The sequence below is a fragment of the Anabrus simplex genome, chromosome 5 (genome assembly GCF_040414725.1).
Source record: "Anabrus simplex isolate iqAnaSimp1 chromosome 5, ASM4041472v1, whole genome shotgun sequence".
Lineage (NCBI taxonomy): Eukaryota > Metazoa > Arthropoda > Insecta > Orthoptera > Tettigoniidae > Anabrus > Anabrus simplex.
The window spans coordinates 97,081,597-97,106,558 of record NC_090269.1 but is presented as its reverse complement, the minus strand read 5'-3'; the positions used below and the strand labels follow the sequence as shown (position 1 = coordinate 97,106,558).

Genomic DNA, 24,962 nt, shown 5'->3' with positions numbered 1-24,962 from the left:
ATAAAATGTTTTTTACGAGCATGTTAGCTAACTCAATCGATGAGTAGTAATTGTCGGTGCAGAGAAAGCGAGCACTGTCCAGATAGGGGTCCATAATTTGCATTATAATTTGAGTAGCCATGCTCAGTGGATTCTGATCATTGAAATAATTTCACTTTGGATAAATCTCGTATCTCTCAATTTTTATCCAATTAATTTATCTGTTATCACACAATCAGTAACTGACTTTGATTTTCCATCCCAACTATATCTAGTAATATTATGAGTATCCTAGTTTTTTAAGAATGTATTGTTTATCAAAATATTGTTTCTTATGTACAAATTTAAAATAGGTTCCCCCCCTCTACATTCTGGTTAAATATTCATAAAAACCAAATCAAACTCCATTGCGCCACATTGCAGACACATTTTCTTCGTATCACACTGCAGTAAGGAAAACCATCAGATGGTTCAGTAGCACTGTTTTGGTAAACATACACTTCATCAGTGCACTACAGCATCACTTTCTGGAATAGCCCAAACAGCAAACTGCACTCGCTTTTCTTTGTCACATGCTGTCAGTTTGTAAGCTGTTGTCAATATATTGGGAAAAGTCAGACTGCAGTATTCTATGAATCAAACAAAGAGATACCCTACTCATAGGAAGTTGTTCTAATAGATTTAGAGAGACTTTGAGAGCCACAGTTGCAATGTATCCTGGTGACTGGTCCTGTTCGGCACTTGGTTGTTTTCTCTGCAAAATTGGTTTCAAATTGGATATTTATATACTGTCTGCTGACAGGGAGCCTACCACATATCAAAAAGAATATCAAAACTTTCCTGAGTCCGGGCTATATCCTTTGTTTCTGCTTAAACCAACACTGTTTACACCTTCTGTTCACTCATTAACCATGAGGATCTACAGAAGGTAGAGGTATGTAAAGTTCATTGGTTACAAGGATAATGTCCAGGTAGAGGAGGTGACTAATACCAGTAAAGTATCAAAATTTACCTACAATAACAAAGATTTTTATAATAAGCTGCAAAATTTGAAAGCTAGAAAACTAGAAAAGAATCTGGAATTGATAAGATTTCTGGGTATATACTAACAGCAGTGGGTTGTGATATACAGTAGTACCATATCTGAAGTACTTATTTGATTACTGTTCGCATGAAGGAATTATACCAAATGAATGGAAAGTTGCGATAGTAGTCCCCGTGTATAAAGGAATGGGTGAGAAACATAAAGCTGATAATTACAGGCCAGTCAGCTTGACATGTGTTGCATGTAAGCTTTGGAAAAGCATTATTTCTGATTAGATTTGACATGTTTGCAAAATTACTAACTAGTTTGATAGGAAAACTTATTCCAGTGAAGCTCAACTTATAGGATTCCAGCAAGATATAGCAGATATTTTAGATTCAGGAGATCACCGAGCTCGATAGCTGCAGTCGCTTAAGTGTGGCCAGTATCCAGTATTCAGGAGATAGTGGGTTCGAACCCCACTGTCGGCAGCCCTGAAGATGGTTTTCTATGGTTTCCCATTATCAAACCAGGCAAATGCTGGGGCTGTACAAGTCCATGGCTGTTTCCTTCCTATTCTTAGCCCTTTCCTGTCCCATTGTCGCCGTAAGACTTATATGTGTCGGTGCGACGTAAAGCAAAATGCAAAAAAATATATATATATATCAGGAGGTCAAATTGACTGTATTGCAATTGACCTATCCAAGGCATTTGATACGGTAGATCATGGGAGACTACTGACCAAAATGATTACAGTTGGACTAGACAGAAGAGTGACGGGATGGAGGTGGCTATATTTCTAGAAAGTAGAACTCTAAGAATGAGAGTAGGTGAAGCATTGTCTGATCCTGTAATTATTAAGAGAGGAGTTTCTCAAGGCAGTATTAACTGGACTGTTATGTTTTCTTATATGTAAATGATATGTGTAAAGAACTGAAATCAGAGACAAGGCTTTTGGCAGATGATGTTCTACTATAGAGTATAGAGTAATAAATAAGATGCAAGATTGTGAGCAACTACAAAAAGACCTCGACAGTGTTGTGAGAAGGACAGCAGGTAACGATACGCTGGTTAACGGGATGAACAGTCAGGTTGCAAGTTTTTAAAAAAGGGAAAAGTCCTCTCAGTTTTAATTACAGCATTCATTGGGTGAAAGTTCCTCATGAAGATCATTGTAAGTACCTAGGTAATAACATAAGGAAAGATTTTCATAGGGGTAATCACATAGTTGGAATTGTAAGGAAAGATCTCTTCATATGCTTACAAGGGTATATAGGGCTTGTAGTAGGGATGTAAAAGAGAGGGCATATAAGTCTCTTGTAAGACTCCAACTAGAGTATGGTTCTGGCATATGAGTCACTCACCAGGATTACTTGATTCAAGAACTAGGAAAAATCCAAAGAAAAGCAGCTTGTTTTGTTCTAGGTGATTTGTGACAAAAGTGTTGTGTTACAAAACTGTTACAAAGTTTGGGCTGAGAAGACTTTGGGAGAAAGGAGATGAGCTGTTCGACTAAGCAGTATGTTGTGATCTGTCAGTGGAGAGATGGCGTGGAATGACATTGTCTGTCTGTTAGGTCATCAGCCCAGAGGCTGGTTGGATCCTCAAATAGCACCACCAAACGTTATGCGGTTATAAGGAAATCCCAAAAACCAATGGCAGCACCACAATGAGGCGTACTAGGCAAGATGAGGAGTGAGGTAGTTTGCCATTCCTTTCCTCACTGGGTCAGAAAGTACTATTGCAGCACGATTGACCCTATGAGCAGCACCTTTCATAACACTTAGATGCACTAGTCATGCTCCGAATGTCCTTGCTCAGCACTACCCATACCCCAGCAACTTCCATATTGTCACAGCCATGGATGTTGACTGGGACTTCGGTGGAAGCTACACTTTACTTTGGCCTGTGCCAAGAGATGGATGCAAAAGTACTGTATCCATCAAGAAATGACAGCAGGCAGGGAATGACATTAGCAGATGAATAAGTTTGAGAGGTGTTTTTAAAAGTAAGAAAGATCACAAAATTACAAATTGGGGCAAATATTCTTTTATAAGAAGAGGAGTTGGGGATTGGAATAATTTACCAAGGGAGGTGTTCAATAAATTTCCATATTCTTTTAAATTTTAAAGAAAAAACTAGGTAAATAACTAATAAGGAATCTGACACTTGGGAGTCTGCCGTAAATGCTTGCTTGATTCATTCATTCATGCATAACTGGAAGGCAGTGTACATGCATGGCCTGTACTATCATGTATTGGACCATGGATGAACTAAGGTTCGTCATCACGAGAGGAGATAGTCCCGAACCCAAAATTACTAATTTTATGAACAATTTTCACTGTATGATATGGTAATTTTCATTATTTTGTAAGGTAAATGATATAAATCTGACCTCCTTTTAGGAGAGTGTAGTTTATTGTGAAGGTTAGGGACCCACCAACCTGCCCCCAGAAATATATTTACTTTTGTAGAAAAATATTATAAAATTTGTGATATTTTTCATTCCACTTTCATCCACAGTCACTGTTATTGGCTGAATTTTATAACAGAATAGCGCTGCTCCCAGAATTCAATACAGATAGAACTGTGACAAATGAATTGGCCAAGGCTCTTATTAAACTGATGGCTTTCCCCACCTCCCCCCCTCCAGTCTCCGGGTAGGCTCTTTACTGCACCCATGATTTTGGAAATAAAGGAATCCTTTCATGTGTAGGAAGTAAAATAAACAATAATGGAAGAAGAGAGTAGGACATACCTAGCAAGGTGGCCAATACAGCTTGGATCATGTAGCTGTGAGCTTGCATTCAGGAAGTGGTAGGTTTGAACCTTGCTGTCGGTAATCCAGAAGATGGTTTTCTGTGTTTCCCATTTTCACATTGCTTCCTAGCCCTTTCCTATCCCATCTTCGCCGTAAGACCTGTCTGTGTTCATGTGATGCAAAAAAACATATCAAGTAGGACATAAAATCTAGGTTAACATTATCAAAGAGAGCCTTCATGAAGAAGAAAAGTCTACTCATCATAAACTTAAATATACCTTTCAGACTGTCAATTCTGAAAGTACTTGTCTGGAACATGGCACTATGTGGGAGCACTGCTACAGAAAGAAAGATAAAGAGGCCTTCAAAATTTGGTGTTACTGAAGAATGCTTAAGATGAGATGGGTCAGTTATCCTTAAAAGTGGCACTATTCCCCCTTGCTGCCCTGTACACTCATTTGAAAATACCAACGTGTTTTCTAGTGTTCCTACAGCAGATACTATAAATTTAATTAAGGATAATCTAAATAATTACAGTAGTGAAGTAAACAACAAATACAAGAATTTATGATCATTCTGGAATTCGTTCTTTCTAATAATTTTCTTTCAATAATGTCATCTATCAACAAAAGGTTGTTACATTTTAAATATATATTGAACATATGATCTTTCTCTTGGTGTGCGTGTGTTCTTGAACGAGTTCAAGATAACTCGTGACTGGGTAACGAAATAATAGCAAGGGAGCTGGAGAACAATATGTTATCCATTTAAAACTGTTCACGTACGAGAGTCAAGATATAGTCCAGTCACCTTAATTTGGTATAAATTACTGAAACCATCTATAAGCACAAATCGCTTAAGAAAATCAGGGATAATGATAATGATAGGACATGACACTGAACCAAGGGTGAATAGTTAATTCAATTATAAGGTTCATTATCACAGTATTGTAGATGATTACCCCAGAACGATTCGATATCCAGCCATAGGGGACATTTTTTTGCGAAATCCATACACCACGAACACTCATAATTTAGAAATTATGAACTATACAAGTAAATAAGTGACGAGCAGAGTGATGGGATAGGCCAAGGTTATCTGTAGTAAGTACAAAAGAAAGAATAGGTGAGGAAGTGAAAGGAACACAGAAGTATGTGAATAAACGCCCCTTTTCAGAACAAGAAATATCAACAGATTATATTCAGTAACTTGGCAAAAGAACAAATACCGAACAGGCTTACAATTAAAAAAAAAAAATTTTACAAGACCTTGGTTTGTCTTTCACATTTCAGCTTTTCTTTTTCCTTATAAGAGATACTTGACTAGAATTTTATACAAAACAGGTACATAGAATTATTGCTATGAGCAACAAACGCAGCATTATTTTCACATCATAATACAACATTAGCCCACAATCACCACCAGGATGTTCCTAGAACTTTTCTTGAATGACACCAAAAGAATGAAAAGACAGAAGTCGAAGGGGGGTGGGGAGAGAAAATTTTGGGATGAGGGGAGGGAAGAAACAAGGAAAAGTCCGACTGCTTAGTTGAAAAGTTTCTTTCACCAATAAAAAGGTGCATCAATGTTTCTTTTATGTACTCATGACTGAATTCACGGTTCTTATCCACACACAGAGTTCGTAGAATGCAACTCCACACTAATAAGAAAAAAGTACTCATAAAGTGAAAGTGCACACTAGAAGCTGGCTATAGGCCATTAAAGATTTATTAGTAATAGTGCCTGAAGGGCAAAAACCAAGAATAATTTAGTTCCAATAAAAATTTTCAGATGCAAAATAAAGTTTTTGCTGACATAGATGTAACGCAAGGCTTTCCTCACCCAGACCACATGCTGTCAAATTGTTTCCTGTTGGACGGAAATTTAGCAAAGTATATGCGGACCAGCCGCAACAAGGTCAGTGCTCCCTCCACACTCAGAGTTCAAGTGTCAATGCCAGACTAATGATCTGTGGCCAAAGTCGCCCTTATATAGCAGAATAGAAACATACCCAGGGCAGATTGAGAAGTTTCTGTGACGTAGTAAGTGACGTAGCGTGGACAGGCATTTGGAGCAAGCAAGAGTACAGTATACAACAAGCATACACAGTGAATGGAGTAGAATGCAGGTTGGTGAGCAACAAAACGGTGTTTGTAGTAAAGTATACGTAGCAGGAGACAGCAGATGAGTAGGCGAACGGAGCAGATAACCAGGTAGAGAAGCAGATGTTCATAATACAGTAGGAGTATGTTACAAGGTCTTCCAGTGGGTTCACCAAACCAAACCAAACCCCATGGCACTACAGCCCTTGAAGGGCCTTGGCCTACCAAGCGACCGCTGTTGAGCCCGAATGCCTGCAGATTACGAGATGTCGTGTGGTCAACACGATGAATCCTCTCAGCCGTTATTCTTGGCTTTCTAGACCGGGGCCACTATCTTGCCATCAGGCAGCTCTTCAATTCTAATCATGTAGGCTGATACCGGGCGAGTTGGCCGTGCGCGTAGAGGCGCGCGGCTGTGAACTTGCATCCGGGAGATAGTAGGTTCGAATCCCACTATCGGCAGCCCTGAAAATGGTTTTCCGTGGTTTCCCATTTTCACACCAGGCAAATGCTGGGGCTGTACCTTAATTAAGGCCACGGCCGCTTCCTTCCAACTCCTAGGCCTTTCCTATCCCATCGTCGCCATAAGACCTATCTGTGTCGGTGCGACGTAAAGCCCCTAGCAAAAAAAAAAAAAAAAAATGTAGGCTGAGAGGACCTCGAACCAACCCTCAGGTTCAGGTAAAAATCCCTGACCTGGCTGGGAATAAAAACCGGGGCCTCCGGGTAAGATGCAGGCACGCTACCCTTACACCGTGGGGCTGGCAATGGGTGCACCAGCTTCTGAAATTCTAGCTGAAATTTATGTTGATAATTTCGAGAGGACTAAAACCATTAACATTCTTAAAGGGATTTATCATTGGGTTAGATACGTTGATATATTTGCCACAATTGACCAGCAGAGCCCCTCAATTTCTTATACCCATTTATCAAATTCACGTTGGAATCTGAAGCCAATAGGTCACTAACCTTGATCTTACAATCTCAAGAAACAAGAACAATCTTTCATTCAACATTTTCAGGAAGCCGACTCTAACACTAAATAGTATTAAACTGGATTCCTTTCATACAGGAGTTCAGAAAAGTGCTACTTTTTTCAGTTTGGTCTCTAGAGCTTTTAATATCCCCTTATCTAAAAAAATTAAAAGGAAATTAATACCGTTTATTTAATAGCAACTAATAACAGCTACAAAAGAAGTTTTGTAGACAGAATTTGTAATAAAATAAAAAATAAACCAGCCACCACTCATGTCAAGGAATCTCAAACAAAGGAAAAGAAACATTTTTTTCACTTTCACGTACAGTATAATAATGACATAATGTTCTAAATTACTCATTTATTAAAGAAACAGAATTCTATCATAGCTTTTAGGACACTGGAAGGAGTTTTGTTACCCATTATCAAGAACATATTAATGTTAAGAAATATAATAGATATTCTACCATAGTGTCCATATGGCTGATTTGGCCATTCATTCTCTTCGTAATTATTCTACGGGGTGGCGCATGAATTGTTGACACATTTAATTTTAGAATAACAACTTTACTTTTCACAAAACACTAATGAAATTTTAGACACAGGCAACTTGGACCCTGGAAATACATTTCACTATATCACAGGTTCAACGTGGCCTCCACTGCGGCGGATAACCTCTTCGAGACGAGTATGCATGTTTCTTACGACTTTGCGGCACAGGTCTTCATGAATTTCACTACAGAGCTGCACAATCAGAGCACGCATTTCCATGCGGTTTTGAGGTCTTAAAGCGAAGAGTTTTTCTTTCAGATAGCCCCATAAAAATAAATCATAAGGATTTAAATCAGGGCTTTAAGGAGGTCATGAGAATCCGTCATTATTGTTGTACTGTAGGTAACGAAGAGACATTACACGATCACCAAATACTCCCCTCAAAATATCAAGAACATTGTCAGCTGTGTGAGGTGTTGCAACATCTTGCATAAACCACTGTGTATGAATAGGGATAGCGAGAATTTGAGGCATGAATTAATTCCCCAGCATGTCTGACTGAAGAAAAATGGTCCAATTAACCCATGATTTGACAGAGCTACCCACAGACTCACTTTTTCTCCATACGCGTTTTTTCGTGAATAATTTCTAGTTTTTCTGTAGCCCAAAACCGCACATTTTGTTTATTAACTGCTCCGTTGAGATGAAAATAGGCTTCATCAGAGAACCAAGTGTTAAACAGCACTTCATCTTTACCTTGAGTCCATAAGGCGCACTGCAATCTCTTCTGCCTGTGAAGATCTGTGAGCTTGTGTAGTACAGTAATTCTGTACGGGTACAACTGAAGATCATCGTGTAACATTCTTTGAACTGAATGACACAATATTTCACTTCCTCTTGAAGCTCCCCGTGTTGACTTGTGTGGGCTGCGCTGCACGGCGACCCACAGGAGACTGAACTGCTGGTGCATGTGGTCGTGTTACATCCTTCACCCTGCTTTGTTCTTCAAACTCTCTGTATAAGCGAAGGATGGTGTTCCTTGCTGATGTGCACCTAATGTGAAATACAGCTCGAAATTTCCTTTGTAACATTTTTTGATTCGCAATAAAAGATAACTGTTTTGGAGCGCTGCTGAACGGAGAGTCGGCCGTGGTCGGCCATGGCAGAAAGCTCACTGGAATGCAGGCATTTTGAGACAAAGCAGCAGTGTCACCTGTACAGATATTTCCATGAAACAGGGAAGGTGTGCGAGAAATTTTAAGAACATAGTACGTAAGTTGCATTTTATATTTGCTTTTTAAATGTGTCAGCTATTTGTGCGCCACCCTGTAGAAAGAGCTCAAATACATCAGCCTCATGTTGGTAGGTTTACTGGCACGTAAAAGAACTCTTGCCTAGTTATTTTACATTAGACACAGTGAATGTTGCCTGCAACAATAGAGGACTGAAGATAAACATTAAGAAAACCGAGTTCATGGTTGTCAGTAAACGGCAAGATGTCCACGTGCAGCTCACTCTCGACAAGGAACCCATTACAGATGAAGAAACTGCTCAACAACCACAACCTACAACTAAACCTAAGGCTCCGTCTGGTCCGTGCCTACATCTTTCTCACGTTACTTTATGGAATAGAAGGCTGGACACTTACTCAAGCCCTCTGTAAAAGACTGGAAGCATTTGAAATGTGGGTGTACAGACGGATGCTTCGCGTTTCGTGGACAGACAGAATCCGGAATTCGGAGGTGTTGTTGGATCGACTTGGAAAGAAGACTGAAGTCATGCTGATCATTAAAAGGCGGAAGCTGGAATACTTCGGCCATATAATGCAGAATGATAAGTACAGAATCCTGTAGCTTGTTATACAAGGAAGAATAGAAGGAAGTAGGAGTCCTGGTAGACGACGAACTCTATGGATGAAGAACGTAGGAGTCCTGGTAGACGACGAACTGTATGGATGAAGAACCTCGTAGACTGGTATCGGTTGGACACGATGTCTCTGTTCTGTCAAATTTCCATAAAACATTCTTTCCCACCTTGCCAGTACTATATTTTATTATACCTAATTCCCATACATGTTTCGAGAGCCAATTACTCTCTTCCTCAGCGGTGCCAAAACATCAATAATCTTTGGACTTGGTACATTGTAACAGATATACTTATCAACACAACAATTATATATAAAAATCTTGAAATTGTTAAAATATTTCTTTGTGTTTCAACTTTACTTACTTACTATGTCAATTTATTACAGACTTTAAAATAGAAATTTTCAAATCATAACATGGATATCTATTAAATTAGTCAACTATATGCTAACTATATGCTACGTTTTTAATTCATCATACATGTCTTACTGATTATGACCCAATGCCAGGTCGAAACATGTCTCTCTATGTGTGAAGTTTCATCTTAATTGGACTTAAAATATATAGTATTGACTAGGAGGATTAAAATAGTTTTTGTACAATTTTGTAAGAAGTTCAACCGTCAATACGGATTTAACATGAGATTCATAGTCTGTAAATCTGTTAACAGTAGCGACTACCTGACCATAACTAGGAAGCTACAGTATAATAGAGAATTTTTGCAAATTATTTGAAGACTTCAATTTGTGGAACTGTTACACAAGTAACTTGCAATAAAATCCTGACTTCGAATCATCCAAATTTAAGCTTCAAAAATTCAAATTAAATATGATTTTTTGCATTGCTTAGAATAGGAATTTCAAGGGGAATAAACTTTTATTTGAATTATCCAATTTCCAAATTATCCAATTTTGAATTAAACAGAGTCCACTGTCAATATAGATTTTTACTATTAAGTTCATTATACGTAATCTCGATTGAATGATCCTAAATCTCCACAATTTCTGCCTCTATCTCTGTTGTTCTGAAATAAGCAAAATCAAGAAAAAATTGAGACAGGGCTGCATCATTAGATATTTAAAATCCTTTCCTTACTGGATGGTATTTGTTTATACAACTGTGGTGTCAGGAGACAGATACCAGGGCCAGTGTATGGGATACATCTCAAGCGAAGGAGATCCATTTCTTTAGTGGAAAGCAAACTTTATTCATCTGCATGGTGAGATCTCTCTCATAAGTGACTTCAGTCTTACACCTCCCTTGAGATCTGTCTCATAGGTGCATTTTATTTTTATTCATATAATCCATTGTCTTTTCCAGGCTGTGGATTACGAGTTGGTGATACTGTGACTCTAGAGGTGAACCCTGAGCGTCGGCTTGGTAACATGCGCAATCACACCGCTACACACCTTCTTAATGCTGCTCTCCATCAACAACTGACTGTCACCTGCCAGAAATCTAGTCATGTCACGGACTCTCACCTTACATTTGACTTTGCTGTATATGGAGAAAGTTTCTCTGCTGAAGATGTTGTAACTGTGGAAGGCACTGTCCAGAGGTGTATAGCCGCTGCAGCTCCCGTTTGTCGTAGAACGGTTCCTGCTCACAACCTCAACTCCGAGGGCAACGTGACTGTGGTTCCTGGGGAAGTCTATCCTCAGGATGATGTCCACTTGATAGAGATAGAGGTGCCCGATCTGCTTACTTCGAGGTTGGTATTGTATGTCTTCTTCACTTTATCACTAAGACCGGCTCCAGACACATATGTGTTTATCAGCAACGAGTGACGAGTGGTCATGTCAGGATCATCCTGCTAACATATGTGACAGTAGACGGTACTACCTGCGACTGTCTAGCTAAGGGTCTGCCGGCCAGTACCAAACCAGGCAAACTCCATACACATCTGTGTTTATCAGTAATAAGCGAGTACGTGGCAGGTAGGGACCCTTTTCGGAGGTAGTCCTACCCAGGGAGTGGCGCCCCTGCCTATGCGAGTCCCAGAGCACACTGACCTGGTGTGCAACATGTGGTAAGGGTCCCAGTTCGGGGTTACAAGTGAAGACCTCAACGACTTCTACAGCGGAGAAGGTGGACTTCGGTACAGTGGAGATGGTGGAAGAGGCAGCCCTGTATTCAGGGATTAATATGAGTACAACCTGCTGCCTTGTAGGTTGAGGTGACTGGACAGCAAAGGCTAAGGGAGAAAACCCTGAAAGAAAATCTCTGTTTACAGCCTGATGTTACACCAGGTACCCAAACCAAACAAAGACAAAGTATCAGAGTGGGAACTTTAAATATCCTGACATTGACAAACAAAACTGAAGAGCTGGTCGACCTCATGGAAAGGAGGAAACTTCTGATCATGGGCCTGAGAGAAACAAAGTGGAAGAAAACTGGGAAAATGAATATCAGATTGGACTATAGTCTCTACTGGTCTGGAAACGAAGTAGAGTCTAAGAATGGAGTAGGATTTTTAATACATAAAGACATAGATGCTTGTAGTGAAGTTGAGTTTGTTAGTGAAAGGATAATTGTTATCTGTGAACTTAGGAGGGAAAAAGTACAATGTGATCCAAGTCTATGCTTCACAGGTCAGATGCTCAACAGAGGAAAAGGCCAACTTCCTTAATAACTTCGAAGAACACACTGAGTATGACAATCTAATTGTAATGGGTGATTTTAATTCACAAGTTGGCTAACGACGAACAGGATATGAATCCATATTGGTCCCTCATGGAATGCGAAACAGAAATGAAGAGGGAGAATATATGCTAGATCTATGCATGAGAAACAATCTGATAGTGAGTAACACTTGGTTCAAGAAAAGGGACTCCTATAAAATCACAAGATATACTGGGATGATAAAATAGGTACAGTAATAGATTCTGATAGATCAAAATGTATGGAAAAAAGTCATTGATGTTAAGGTCATTCCAAGTGAAGACCTTGGTGGGACCATAGACTGTTAGTTGCAGTTATTGCAGAGGAAAGACCTCGCAAACTCTGTAACAAGAGAGTTCCAAAAATAAAAACTTGGCGACTAACCAAGCCAAGTGTAAAGGAAGAATTCGGGGAAGGTGTCCTCAGGTTGTTGCCGAGGGAAGAACTGAAATTGGTAGATGAAGAATGGGATACTCTAAAGAAGGTTGTGGTTGGTACAGCAGAAAAAGTATGTGGACGACAGGGTCAAATAAGAAAGCCTAAAGAAACTGCCTGGTGGAATGATGATATTAAGAAGGCTATCAATGACAGAAACCGTGCAAGAAGATTCTTATATCAAGCAAGAACATGGGGAGATCAACATGAAACTTTAGAAAGAAAAAATTACAGGTCAAACTGTTGGTTGTAGCTGAAAAGCAGAAATGCAAGGAAGATCTGGCTACCAAAATAACGCAGGATGGAAATAAAAAACTGTTATACAGTATTGTTAAGAATAGAAGAACTCAAAATGAATCTGTCCAACCTGTAGAACTTCCTAATGGTGAGGTGACTAGGGATAAGACCAAAATATTACAGGAGTTCCAAAGGCACTTTGAAATTTGCTGAACTATTATGAAAATTTCACTCCATTAGACGACGAACCTTATGATTTTGGCAGCACAAATACCACTTGTCTGATATGGTTGGAAGTAGAGACAGCAATATCTAAGCTGAGAAACCATACATCAACTGGATCAGATGAATTAAGTGTTGAGATGTTCAAAGCACTGCGAGAGGTAGGACAACAGTGAATGTACAGGGTACTAAATAGAATCTGGAAAGAGAATGTAATACCCAATGACTGGAAGCAAGGAGTCATCATCCCATTGTTGAAAAAAGGTGATAGAAAGAAATGTACCAACTACAGAGGTATAACTCTGCTGTCACATGGCCTCAAAATCTACGAATCCATCCTTGAGAGCAGGATTAGAAAATATGTTGAACCTACACTTGAGGTGGAACAACATGGATCATAGATAATAGATCAACTATAGACCTCATTTTTGCCAGCAGAATGCTCTATGAGAAGTATTGGGAGAAAGGTAAAACACTTATAACTGTTTTTCTTGACATCGAGAAAGCATATGACCATGTACCACACAGACATATATGGGAATGTTTGACACATAAGAAAGTGCCCGATGACATCATAGCACGAGTACAACGATTATATGATGAAACCAAGTGTTGTGTCGAGGTCCAGGATGAAAGGTCAGGTTGGTTTGAAACAAAGAGTGGAGTCCAGCAAGGAAGTTGTCTTTCACCACTTCTCTTCATAATCATAAAGGATGAAGTTTTAAAAGCGATTGAGAGAAAGGATCCAACAACTAATACCCTGGTTTTTGCTGATGATGTAATGGTATGGGATGAGACAGAAGCAGAAGTACAAACTAGACTAGATCTCTGGCATGAAGCATTTACAACCTTAGGTCTCAAAATCAGCAAAACAAAGACAGTTGGCTTGGTGATGAGTAGAAACTCTCCAACTGTTCATCTAAGAATTGGAGATGAGGAGATGGATATTGTAGACAACTCCCAGTATTTAGGTAGTGTTCTGTCATCAGACAATACCATATATCAAGAGATTAATAACAGAATACAGGAAGCTTCCAAATTCTATCATGCTGTACATCAAATACTTTAGGCAACAGAAATGAAGTTCCTCTGTTCTTGTCTACAAAAGACAAAAATGGATAAAATAAGGAATGTGGATATATGACAACAGCTTGGATTGGAAAGAAGCTTGCTGGAGACTCTAGAAGTGAAGAGATTGCAATGGTATGCTCACATGAAAAGTATGAACTCTCACAGGACTCCTCGAACATACTTTGACCACAATGTTCCTGGGAAGAGACCAAGAGGAAGACCTCGTGATGTTTGGGAAAAACAGATTATTATTATTATTATTGTGCCGTACCCCCGGCAGGATGACCCAAGGAGAGCGGGCCAGGGATCTGGATATAAAAGTAAGGTCCAACCCAGAGGATAATGTCAAGTCCCAATTCAAACAGCTTGACAACAACTTTATTCAAAGACAAAGTAAAACAAACCAATTCGGAAGCGCACGAAAATCAACATAACATAATTAAAGAAGGGTTTTAACCCGTTTCCATTTCTCATCCTTGTAAAATATAAGAGGAATTCCACTCTTCTAATAAAAGGTTTAACATAACGTAAGCTGCGCACCTTGGTACCAAATAAATGTCTTACTAATCACTACAGCGCTACAACGTATATTCAGCTCCCCAGTTACAAGGTAAGGAAAACTCTTCTATCAGTGAACTCACAATGACACGCATACTTCCTAACTCCACGTCCAGAACATTCTGGAACCTTTCTTTCATGTTACAAGAAACGTACAACACTTTAAGTTACTTTACGTTACTTTCACAAAATATCTCGGCACCAAGCCGTTCCTTATCAATTACAACCAGATACATGGCGTTACATATCTGTACAAGTTCCTAGTTCCTCCCATCATCCTACCAACACATAGCAAGCCAGTAGATCTTACCTCCCATGCCCCTCTCACGGTGCTTGGTTCGACCCAAGAGTAGTGCTCTCCACCAAGAGCAGCAGGTAAGTGAGACGGACCACCGCCCGGCGAGGCACACCGGCTCGCCGGGAGGGGTAGGTCCCGATACCAACGTCATCACGCCCCTCTCTCGGAGAAGCCGGGAGGGGGTAAGTACACGCGAGGGAGCATGGCAGACGATCGACATACGAAAGAAATGCAAATACGGAGGGACGCCCCAGGACGGAAAGAATTCCTTGTCCATGGAGCCATAAGTGAGGAACAGGGAGAGACACATTTATTACACAATCAATGCCTAGGACATTCAGAGATACGCACAATGATGGTAGTAAATTTTCAATGAACTCGCTAGGAGCACAGCACAGGTACCAAGTCCTTTAAGGCGGGAGGAGACCAAACACACGGTTCAGACCTCCCCCCCAAAACACCAACCCAGGGTTGACCAAAGTGTTTTCCTTCCATAAAGATCAGCCGCATAAAGTTCATTATCTTGAATACTTGCTGGATATACAATAGTGTTCTTGCTTTACAATAAATAACTATATACAAAAGTAACATCTTGCTGCACATAAAAATGAAGAAACAAGTCTTTGCCCAGATAATATATAAAATTAATACTCTTGCTGTTCACCAAAATGACGTAGTGAGTCCAAGATTATCTCTGAATTACATTCTTGCTGTACATTAAATGAAATAGCGAGTTCTTGCCAAGATTAGCACTGAAATTACTTTCTTACTATACACCATAATGAAGTAGCGAGACTTTGCCAAGCCTATCCCTGACTTTACATTCTTGCTGTATCAAAAATTAGTTTCTTACTGTACACCACAATGAAGTAGCGAGTCTTTGACAGTATATCCCTGGATATGGCAACATTCAGTTCAATGAAGATGTCCCCAGCAATCGCCAGGGGAAAGGTGGGCCATCAGGGCCGGCAACCATCATAGCTGGGATACAACCCAACCAAACCTTGAGCGGCATGCATGCAGGACAACGGCCACAGTAGCTGACCGTCTCGGAGCCTCCTTAGGCAACTCAGACGCTGGAAATCCCCATCCTTCTGAACTCGGTAGCCGTTAGACACGGCGGCTGGAGTCAATGATCGCCAGGAATCGCAGCCACGAGGGGCCCTTCTCATGGAGCAGTGGGCGTAGGTGGATACTCCAGTCCACTGTAAAATAAAGCAGAAGGCCAGCAAAGATGTCGAAAGATATCCATCCACCGGTACAGGGTACAGGGGGCCAATGCAGTGTAGGGGACCGGACCGGGGCCATGGGAGCAGTACGGGTGCGATAGGACTCCGGGAGGACTCACATTAAATCATTCATAATAAATAAATAATACATCCAGATTTGTTTTTCTTAAAAAGGAAAGAACAAACTTAAACTAACTAAGGGAAGAGCATATCTCCGACAAGAATGGAAATGAGTCAAAACTCTCCAGATAACCAAGTTAAAGCTTCATACCACATGAAACCAAGGTACCCGTAGCTGAAACGCTAAGCAGGCTTTACTTGCGAAAGATGAACTCGGAAGACTCTCTCCGTCTCCGGGTCCTTTACCAACAAGGTGACCGGCGTTAAGAAATCAATAATTTCATACGGTCCTCGGAATCTAGGAGCGAGCTTCCCGGAAGGCACGAAATTCTTAACAAAAACATTATCTCCTACAGCGAGATCGGTCGGTCGGCGCCCCTCATTGTAACGTTCTCTCTTCTTCTCATAGGACACCTTGAGGTTTTCCTTAGCCTTTTTCCAAATTGCCCTGATGTTAAGGGGGTCAATCCTCTCTGGTAACAGTTCATCAATGTTCCAGAGATTACTGAGTGGAGAGTTGGGAACGAAGGAGAACATAAGAGACACAGGAGAAAACTGATGCGCTTCATGTACAGCAGAATTAAATGCGAAAGCCAGCCATGGCAACGAAGTGTCCCATCTCAAAACATCGTCATGATGGAAGGCGATGAGAGCGGCCCGCAAATTGCGGTTGACTCTCTCTGCATAAGAGGGTTGGGGGTGGTACGGGGACGTTGTCACATGCGTAATGGACAGGCTAAAGCAAAACTTTCTGAACAAATTCGACGTGAACGCCCTCGCATTATCGGACACCAAGTACTGGCTCGGACCAAAAGAAGAAAATATGGTTTTTAAACACCTTATGGTGGACTCTGCCGTGGCTAACCTCGTCGGAAAAAACCAAGAAAAACGAGTGAAGCCGTCGACACAAACAAATATAAATCTATTGCCATCCGTCCTTGACTTGGGGAGGGGTCCCACATAATCTATAAATAGACGTTGCATGGGTCGCGTAGCCTGGGTAGAAGACAACAGGCCGACCCGAGTATTAAGGGCAGGCTTGCTCATCCTACAAATCTTACACGCTTTGACCATCTCACGGACTTCAGCATCCAGCCCCTTCCAAATAAAGGTTTCGCGAATTTTCTCCCTGGTCTTAAACACTCCCAGATGACCAGCCAAAGGAGTTTCATGGAAATATTTAAATATCATAGGTACTAATACCGATGGAACAACAACTTTCATCTTGTGATCAGAGCGGGAGGGACAGCAAAGGACACCATTTCTTAACACATATGGGTTAACAATCTTGCCTTCTTTCAACTGCTGGACAATAGGCCCTAAGATAGGATCTTCCACTTGGAATTTAGCAAGATCATGGTATAACAACGGGGCATCAGTCAAGATCGCTCCAGCCAGGGGTAAAGAAGTTATGACCTCATGGTCAGAAGAGTCATCATCCTGAATAGGCTGACCAGTGAACATGCGGCTAAGCGAATCGGCCACAACATTGTCCGAGCCTCGAATGTGCCGTACATCGAACTGAAACGCCGATATTCTTATGGCCCACCGAGCTAGACGGCCCGTTTTCCTAGGTTTACCCAGGACCCAGCTCAACGCTTGGTTATCGGTTTCAAGCTCGAATTTTACATGTTCTAAATACATTCGAAACCTCTCTAGGGCAAACAACACAGCCAAACCCTCTAACTCATAGACTGAATATTTACTTTCAAGAGGAGTCAAGGTCCTGGAAGCGTAAGCAACAGGTCGTCGGCCCAGGTCGGATTCCTGCATTAAGACAGCTGCAACCGCCGAGGCTGAAGCATCGGTCTGAACAATGAAGGTTTTGGAAAAATCGGGCATCGCAAGTATGGGAGCATTAGTTATAGCCAACTTCAGATCCTCGAAGGCTGCTTGTTGTGAAGTACCCCATTCAAACTTCACCCCTTTACGCCGGAGGGCGTTAAGAGGCCCAGCACGCTTAGCAAGGTTAGGGATAAACTTACGGAAGAAGTTTACCATCCCGATGAAGCGGGCGACGCCTTTAACGTCCTGTGGGGGTCTGAACTCATCAATGGCCCGGGTGCGAGACTGGTCGACTGAAACTCCATTAGATGACACTATATGGCCTAAAAAGGACATCTGCGGCTTTGCAAAGGAAACCTTCGACAATTTAACCGTCAGGCCAGCGTTACGCAGTCTAGACAACACTTCGCGCAGGTGGTCAAGGTGCTCCTCAAAGGTTTCCGAATAGATGACGACATCGTCGAGGTAATGATAAAGATAACTGAATTTAATATCCGAAAACAACTGATCTAGAAGCCTACTAAGCACCGCAGCGCCAGTGGAAATGCCAAAGGGCAAACGACAAAATTCGTAGAGGTTCCAGTCGGTTGCGAAGGCTGTCAAATGACGGGACTCCTCTGCCAAAGGGATTTGATAATATGCCTGGTTTAAATCCAGGACGGTAAAATACCTAGCCTTTCTGAACCACGAAAAACAGGAATGCAAGTCTGGGAGCGGAACAGATTGCAATATCACCTTCTTATTCAACGACCTATAATCCAAAACTGGACGGTAACCTCCCTGAGGCTTAGGCACGAGAAATATGGGTGAGGAGTAAGCGGACGTGGAAGGCCGAATTATTCCCTCCTGCAACATGTTATCGATGATCTCCTTCAATGCTCGCATTTTTGGGGGAGAAAGACGATAGGGCGGACTCCTAACAGGAATAGAATCTGAGACCTCTATCTTGTACTCCAACAAGTTAGTCATCCCCAATTTTTCCGTCAGAACCTCGGGAAAGGCATCACACAACTCCCTAATGCTCTTGGCCTGATCCTCGGGCAAATGGCTAAGATCGGAGCCCTTTTCGTCCTCAGAGGGCACCACGGCAAAAGAAGAACTCGAGTTAGACCGCAATACAGGAATCCGAACATCACGACAAAATTTGAACCAGCAGGACCCTTCCTGTATATCCAAAACCAAGCCTGAGTAAGCGAAAAAATCAGATCCAAAGATTACAGGACACGGTAAATCTTTGGCCACATACAACGGAAATTTCCACGAAAAATTAGCAACACGAATCTTACACTTCACAACTCCCAAGACTTCAACTCTAGAAGAATTAGCAGCCACACAGGAAAAGGAAACCGGGTGGACGACGGGAAATTTACACACAGATTTATGCAGATCAAACCACTTCTCGCTTACAAAGGAAACAACACTTCCAGTATCTAAGAGTGCCGTCACTGGCTCATTATTAATCTCGGCCTTGACAAATGGAGCTACCCCCTTATTCTCGGTCGTTATCTGCAAACATTCGGCAGGACAGGATGACAAACGTTCACCTGGAGTCGTACGATGATTTTGACTAGGCGACGGCGAATTAATGAGCCTGTCCCTGGCCTTTTGCCGGTCTAGTCAGATACCTTTCGGCCCTTTCGTGCAATCCCTCGCTACATGACCCGGGGTCCCACAGCGAAAACATACAACCTTCGAAACCCTAGGCGGTCCCTCGGTACTCGAACCACGGCTAGGCCCTTGTGCCTGAAGAGATCGAGAAGGGCACTTATTACGGAGATGATCAGACGCGCCGCAGCCAAAACACATTTTTAACGGGGCGGGTTTACGAGTAACAGCACGCTCAGATACACCCCGGCCAGAAGAAAGACCAGGATCGCGAAGCGAGTCGGCATGTCGAATGCCCTCCGCCGAGACGACCATAGCTTCCAACTCGGCAAAGTTACGAGGCTGAGACACAAAACACAAGCAAGAACGATACGACGGAGTAATCCCTTCCACGATAGTCGAAACCACCTGCTCCTCCGTATAATCAAGTGCGAATACCCTGGCATAAAATTTAATGTCAGAAATAAATTCTGATAAGGTCTCATTTAAACGTTGCACACGAAAGTAGAATTGTTGCACCAAAGAATTAAGAGCCCTAGCGGGGATAAAGTGAGTTAGTATATGGGCATGAAACTGATGCAACGATAATTGTTCCGATATAGCATTAACAATCTTATCAGAAAGAACTCCAACAGTATGCGGATAGATCATCTGTAAAATTTGTGCATGCGTCAACCCAAATACTTGAGCGTGATCCAAGAATTCGACAAGAAAACGAAGAAATGCAACCACATCACTCGCCGAATTCACTGAGTAGCGCGGGCTGTCCTTCAGCATGTTATTCAATGGGTGAGGAATACTCGAAAATGGTGAAACCTGCGGCGACAAAGGTGGCTGTTGCCTCGTAGTCTGTTTTGAAGAACGCTCTAAAGATGAGAAATGCGGCTCGAGGGAAGTTCGCTGCCCGTCAGGCCCAAGGTCAGGAGTGGGTTGGTTTAACTCGCCTACCACCGCCGCAGTGGAAGGTAACACTGGCTTAGTCTTGATGGACGGGTCAGCTAGCCAAGTCTCAACTTTCTCTAAAAGCGTAGAAGATTTGACCTGTAAATCCTGAACCTGATTTAACACCTCCTCCTTTAATGCTAATGACAGCAAATCACCCACACGATGAACATAATGCATCAAACGACCCTGTACTCTCTTAAGTTGATGGGGCGAAGCGACGTCGCTCTCCAGAAAATCCATCACTGAGGCGATATCAGAGAGGTTAGTCTCAATAAGGGATACCGATCTCGTGACCTCGCTTTCGGTATAACAGGGCGCTGAGACATTCCGATGTAAATTGTTCCTCAACAAGAGTTCATCGGCCTTAACTGTCCCTTTCGATTCCAAATTACGTATTGCTAACTCATACAGCAATTCCTCCTTCCGCAAAGCTCCCGGATAAATAATGTCGCGAGCAGACATCGTGTAAATGATACAACACACAAGGCAAAATTACAAGCACCGAGACGAGAGAGCTCTGGGAGCTCAAATTTCGCAAGTAAATGAAAAAAAAAGGAAATCCAGAGCGAACCACGCTCCTGGCTGCCACCACTGTGCCGTACCCCCGGCAGGATGACCCAAGGAGAGCGGGCCAGGGATCTGGATATAAAAGTAAGGTCCAACCCAGAGGATAATGTCAAGTCCCAATTCAAACAGCTTGACAACAACTTTATTCAAAGACAAAGTAAAACAAACCAATTCGGAAGCGCACGAAAATCAACATAACATAATTAAAGAAGGGTTTTAACCCGTTTCCATTTCTCATCCTTGTAAAATATAAGAGGAATTCCACTCTTCTAATAAAAGGTTTAACATAACGTAAGCTGCGCACCTTGGTACCAAATAAATGTCTTACTAATCACTACAGCGCTACAACGTATATTCAGCTCCCCAGTTACAAGGTAAGGAAAACTCTTCTATCAGTGAACTCACAATGACACGCATACTTCCTAACTCCACGTCCAGAACATTCTGGAACCTTTCTTTCATGTTACAAGAAACGTACAACACTTTAAGTTACTTTACGTTACTTTCACAAAATATCTCGGCACCAAGCCGTTCCTTATCAATTACAACCAGATACATGGCGTTACATATCTGTACAAGTTCCTAGTTCCTCCCATCATCCTACCAACACATAGCAAGCCAGTAGATCTTACCTCCCATGCCCCTCTCACGGTGCTTGGTTCGACCCAAGAGTAGTGCTCTCCACCAAGAGCAGCAGGTAAGTGAGACGGACCACCGCCCGGCGAGGCACACCGGCTCGCCGGGAGGGGTAGGTCCCGATACCAACGTCATCACGCCCCTCTCTCGGAGAAGCCGGGAGGGGGTAAGTACACGCGAGGGAGCATGGCAGACGATCGACATACGAAAGAAATGCAAATACGGAGGGACGCCCCAGGACGGAAAGAATTCCTTGTCCATGGAGCCATAAGTGAGGAACAGGGAGAGACACATTTATTACACAATCAATGCCTAGGACATTCAGAGATACGCACAATGATGGTAGTAAATTTTCAATGAACTCGCTAGGAGCACAGCACAGGTACCAAGTCCTTTAAGGCGGGAGGAGACCAAACACACGGTTCAATTATTATTATTATTATTATTATTATTATTATTATTATTATTATTGAATTTCCCATTACAAACCCTATTTTACAAGTAGTATATTAGGGCTATAGATAGTGAGACTTAATACATGACAATTCAATTAAAATAGAGATGACTTATAAATTAGATGGAGAAATTTAACGAACACTTTATAACAACATCTTCTCTGAAATACCATAGTGAGAGGTGCTTGGTGTTCTATATTACACATGTTTAAATGCATTAATAATTCATATCTACTCCTGTTAAAAATTCAGACACTCAAGTAAGAGATGAGGAACAGTTTGTTGCATTTCACAGGTACAGCTGTAGGGCTTCTGAACACTGATTCCAAACCTCTCGAAGTATGATCCAAACTTTCCATGTCCTGTCAAAAACTGAGTTATAATATGTTCATGTTGCAAAAACCTACTTTGTAATCTGTCTTGAATATTTGGAAAGAACAACTCTCTTGTTAGCCGGCCATTATTGCTGGTGATCCATTGGTTGTTCCACATATCTTGTGTATACTCCCTCAGTTCCTTTTTTACATGAGACATAGGGGACTTTTCGTATATCAACAAGGCATCAGAAGAAGTAGTAGCTGCTTTGGCAAGTTCATCAGCTCTCTCATTTCCTTCTACTCCGTCATGACCTCGGACCCATTTCATGCAGATGTGTTTACTGTAGCCTAATATGTGTGATCTTATATTAACAGCTACTGGATGAAAGTTATATTTTTTTTGGGATTGCTCTCAAAGCTGCCTGAGAGTCACTCAATATTTGTGCAGCACAACTGTGTTTTTTAATACACATAACTGCCTGTTGTATAGCGCACAATTTGGCTTGAAAGACTGAACATGAGGGAGATAGTCTAAATTTTTCAGCATGCACCTCACTGTTATTCTGTAGCACTACAAAAGCACATCCTACAAGCCAGCCATCTTTTTCTTTGCTAATCTGGGATCCATCCATATAAATATTGTAATGATGTTGTGTGTTGCACACTTCTTGCACAAGATTATTGGCAAATTGACTTGGGTGACCTGCTATCAATGCATTAGCTTGTAGTTCAGAAGTGACCGTTAATATCCTTTCAGGATACAAAACACCTTTTTTTGTTAATGTGAGCTCAGCTTTGGCAATGGCTGTTAAATACAGAGGTGGGATTCCCGCCACAACAAGGGCTGCTTCCGTGGATATTGTGCGGTACGCACGAATAATTCTGAGTACAAAATCTCTTTTAATTTGGGCTAGTTTGGCTTGAACCCACTACCTTTTCAATACATTACGGTAAGCAGATGAACCATACAATAATAATGGTTCCACTGCTCCATGATACATTGTCTTTCATAGTTCTGGCTTGAGACCCCATGTCAGTCCGGTAGCAATAGTAAAGCCAGACAGTAATTTGCTAGCTTTGGTAGACAGAGCATTGAAATGACCTCTAAATGTTAGTTTTCTATCTAAAACAACACCTAAGTATGACATTTGGTCCACCAATTTTATAACTTGTCCATTCATGTGTACTACAGGCTTTCCTCTTCCTCGTAATGAACATGCCGCTCGTTTTTTGAGGGTTGAACTCCAATTTATTTGCAAATCCCCAGTTGTAAATTATATTCAGCGCTGTATTAGCTCGAAAAGTCAAATTTGAAACATCATCACTTTTAAGTAAGAGAAGGGCATCATCTGCATAAGCAATTATGTGACAGTCAATTATTAACCAAAATTTTTAATATTGGAAGTTACTGTTTCAGAAATCAATGGATTTTAGAAAAAATGGCTCCTATATTTTAACCTTCAGTTTATATTTATGACTCAAATTTAAAGCCATATTACAGTTAATTCAATCGACCACAACATTATGAAAACAATTTTAGCCAAAATTTTTAAATTGTAGTTACTATGTTTTAGACGTCAATGTATTTTAGAATTAAGGGTTACTCCAATTCAACATTGTAATTGTAAAAACAATTTTAACCAAAAATTTTTAAATTGTAGTTGTTATGTTTAGTTAATGGTATTTAGTGGAAATAGTAATGCAAATGTCACCTTGTCATTAAACAACCGTAAAATAGAACAAGCCCACCAGTTCAAGTACCTCGGCAGCATAATAACAGAGAGTATGGATCCAGATAAGGAAATCAGATGCAAAATTGAGAACACTAGAGCTGCATTTCGCAGGATGAGCTCTTTGTTCTGTAATAATCATCTAAATCTGAAGCTCAGACAGAGATTCATGAAGTGCTACATCTGGTCAGTACTATTATATGGAGCAAAAACATGGACCTTAACAGCTGCAAGTATCAAACGACTTGCCGCCTTTGAAATGTGGTTGCACAGAAGAATGCTTAGAATACCCTGGACAGATATGATAACAAACGATGAAGTCCTAAGGAGAGCTAGGACAAAGCAAGAACTAATAACAACTATAAAAGTTCGCAAAACAGTTTATCTAGGCCACATATTAAGAGGAAACAAATATGGCCTCATAAAACTTATTCTCCAAGCTAAAATAGAGGGCAAACGGTGAGTTGGCAGACCAGAGATAACATGGTTACACAACATCAAGCAGTGGACCGGTATTGAGACAACTGAGAGACTCTTCCGACTAGCAGAAGACAGAAAAACTTTCTCCGGAGTAATCGCCGACGTCTGGGCAACCGGATATGGCACTTGAAGAAGAAGAAGAAGAAGAAGAAGAAGAAGAAGATGATGATGATGTTTTGGACATCAATATATTTTAGAATTAAGGGTTACTTCAATTCAACATTGTAATTCATATTGTCATACTTTTAATGTGTACATAATTCCTATGTTTTTTACATATTATTACTAAACATGAATTTATATTCAAGCAAAAAAATTTGTAAAAACAATCCAAATATGACAGGTCTTAACCTTGAGACAATTATGTAGGCTGAAGATGCTTGTAAATAAAGCAAAACATGTCCCTGTAAAT

General features: G+C 41.1%; 1 protein-coding gene across 6 annotated transcripts in view; it reads left to right on the top strand.

The window, feature by feature from the left end:
- The window catches only part of AlaRS-m (alanine--tRNA ligase, mitochondrial), a 202,115-nt gene that overhangs the window by 115,995 nt on the left and 61,158 nt on the right, over window positions 1-24,962 (top strand). For all 6 annotated transcript variants that reach the window (XR_011018257.1, XM_067147031.2, XM_067147030.2 and 3 more), the window contains one exon: window positions 10,520-10,910. Coding sequence is in view for 5 of the 6 variants with exons in the window: in XM_067147031.2 (XP_067003132.2) it covers window positions 10,520-10,910 (391 nt within the window). In the remaining variant the exon portion in view is untranslated. The remainder of the gene's footprint in view (window positions 1-10,519; window positions 10,911-24,962) is intronic.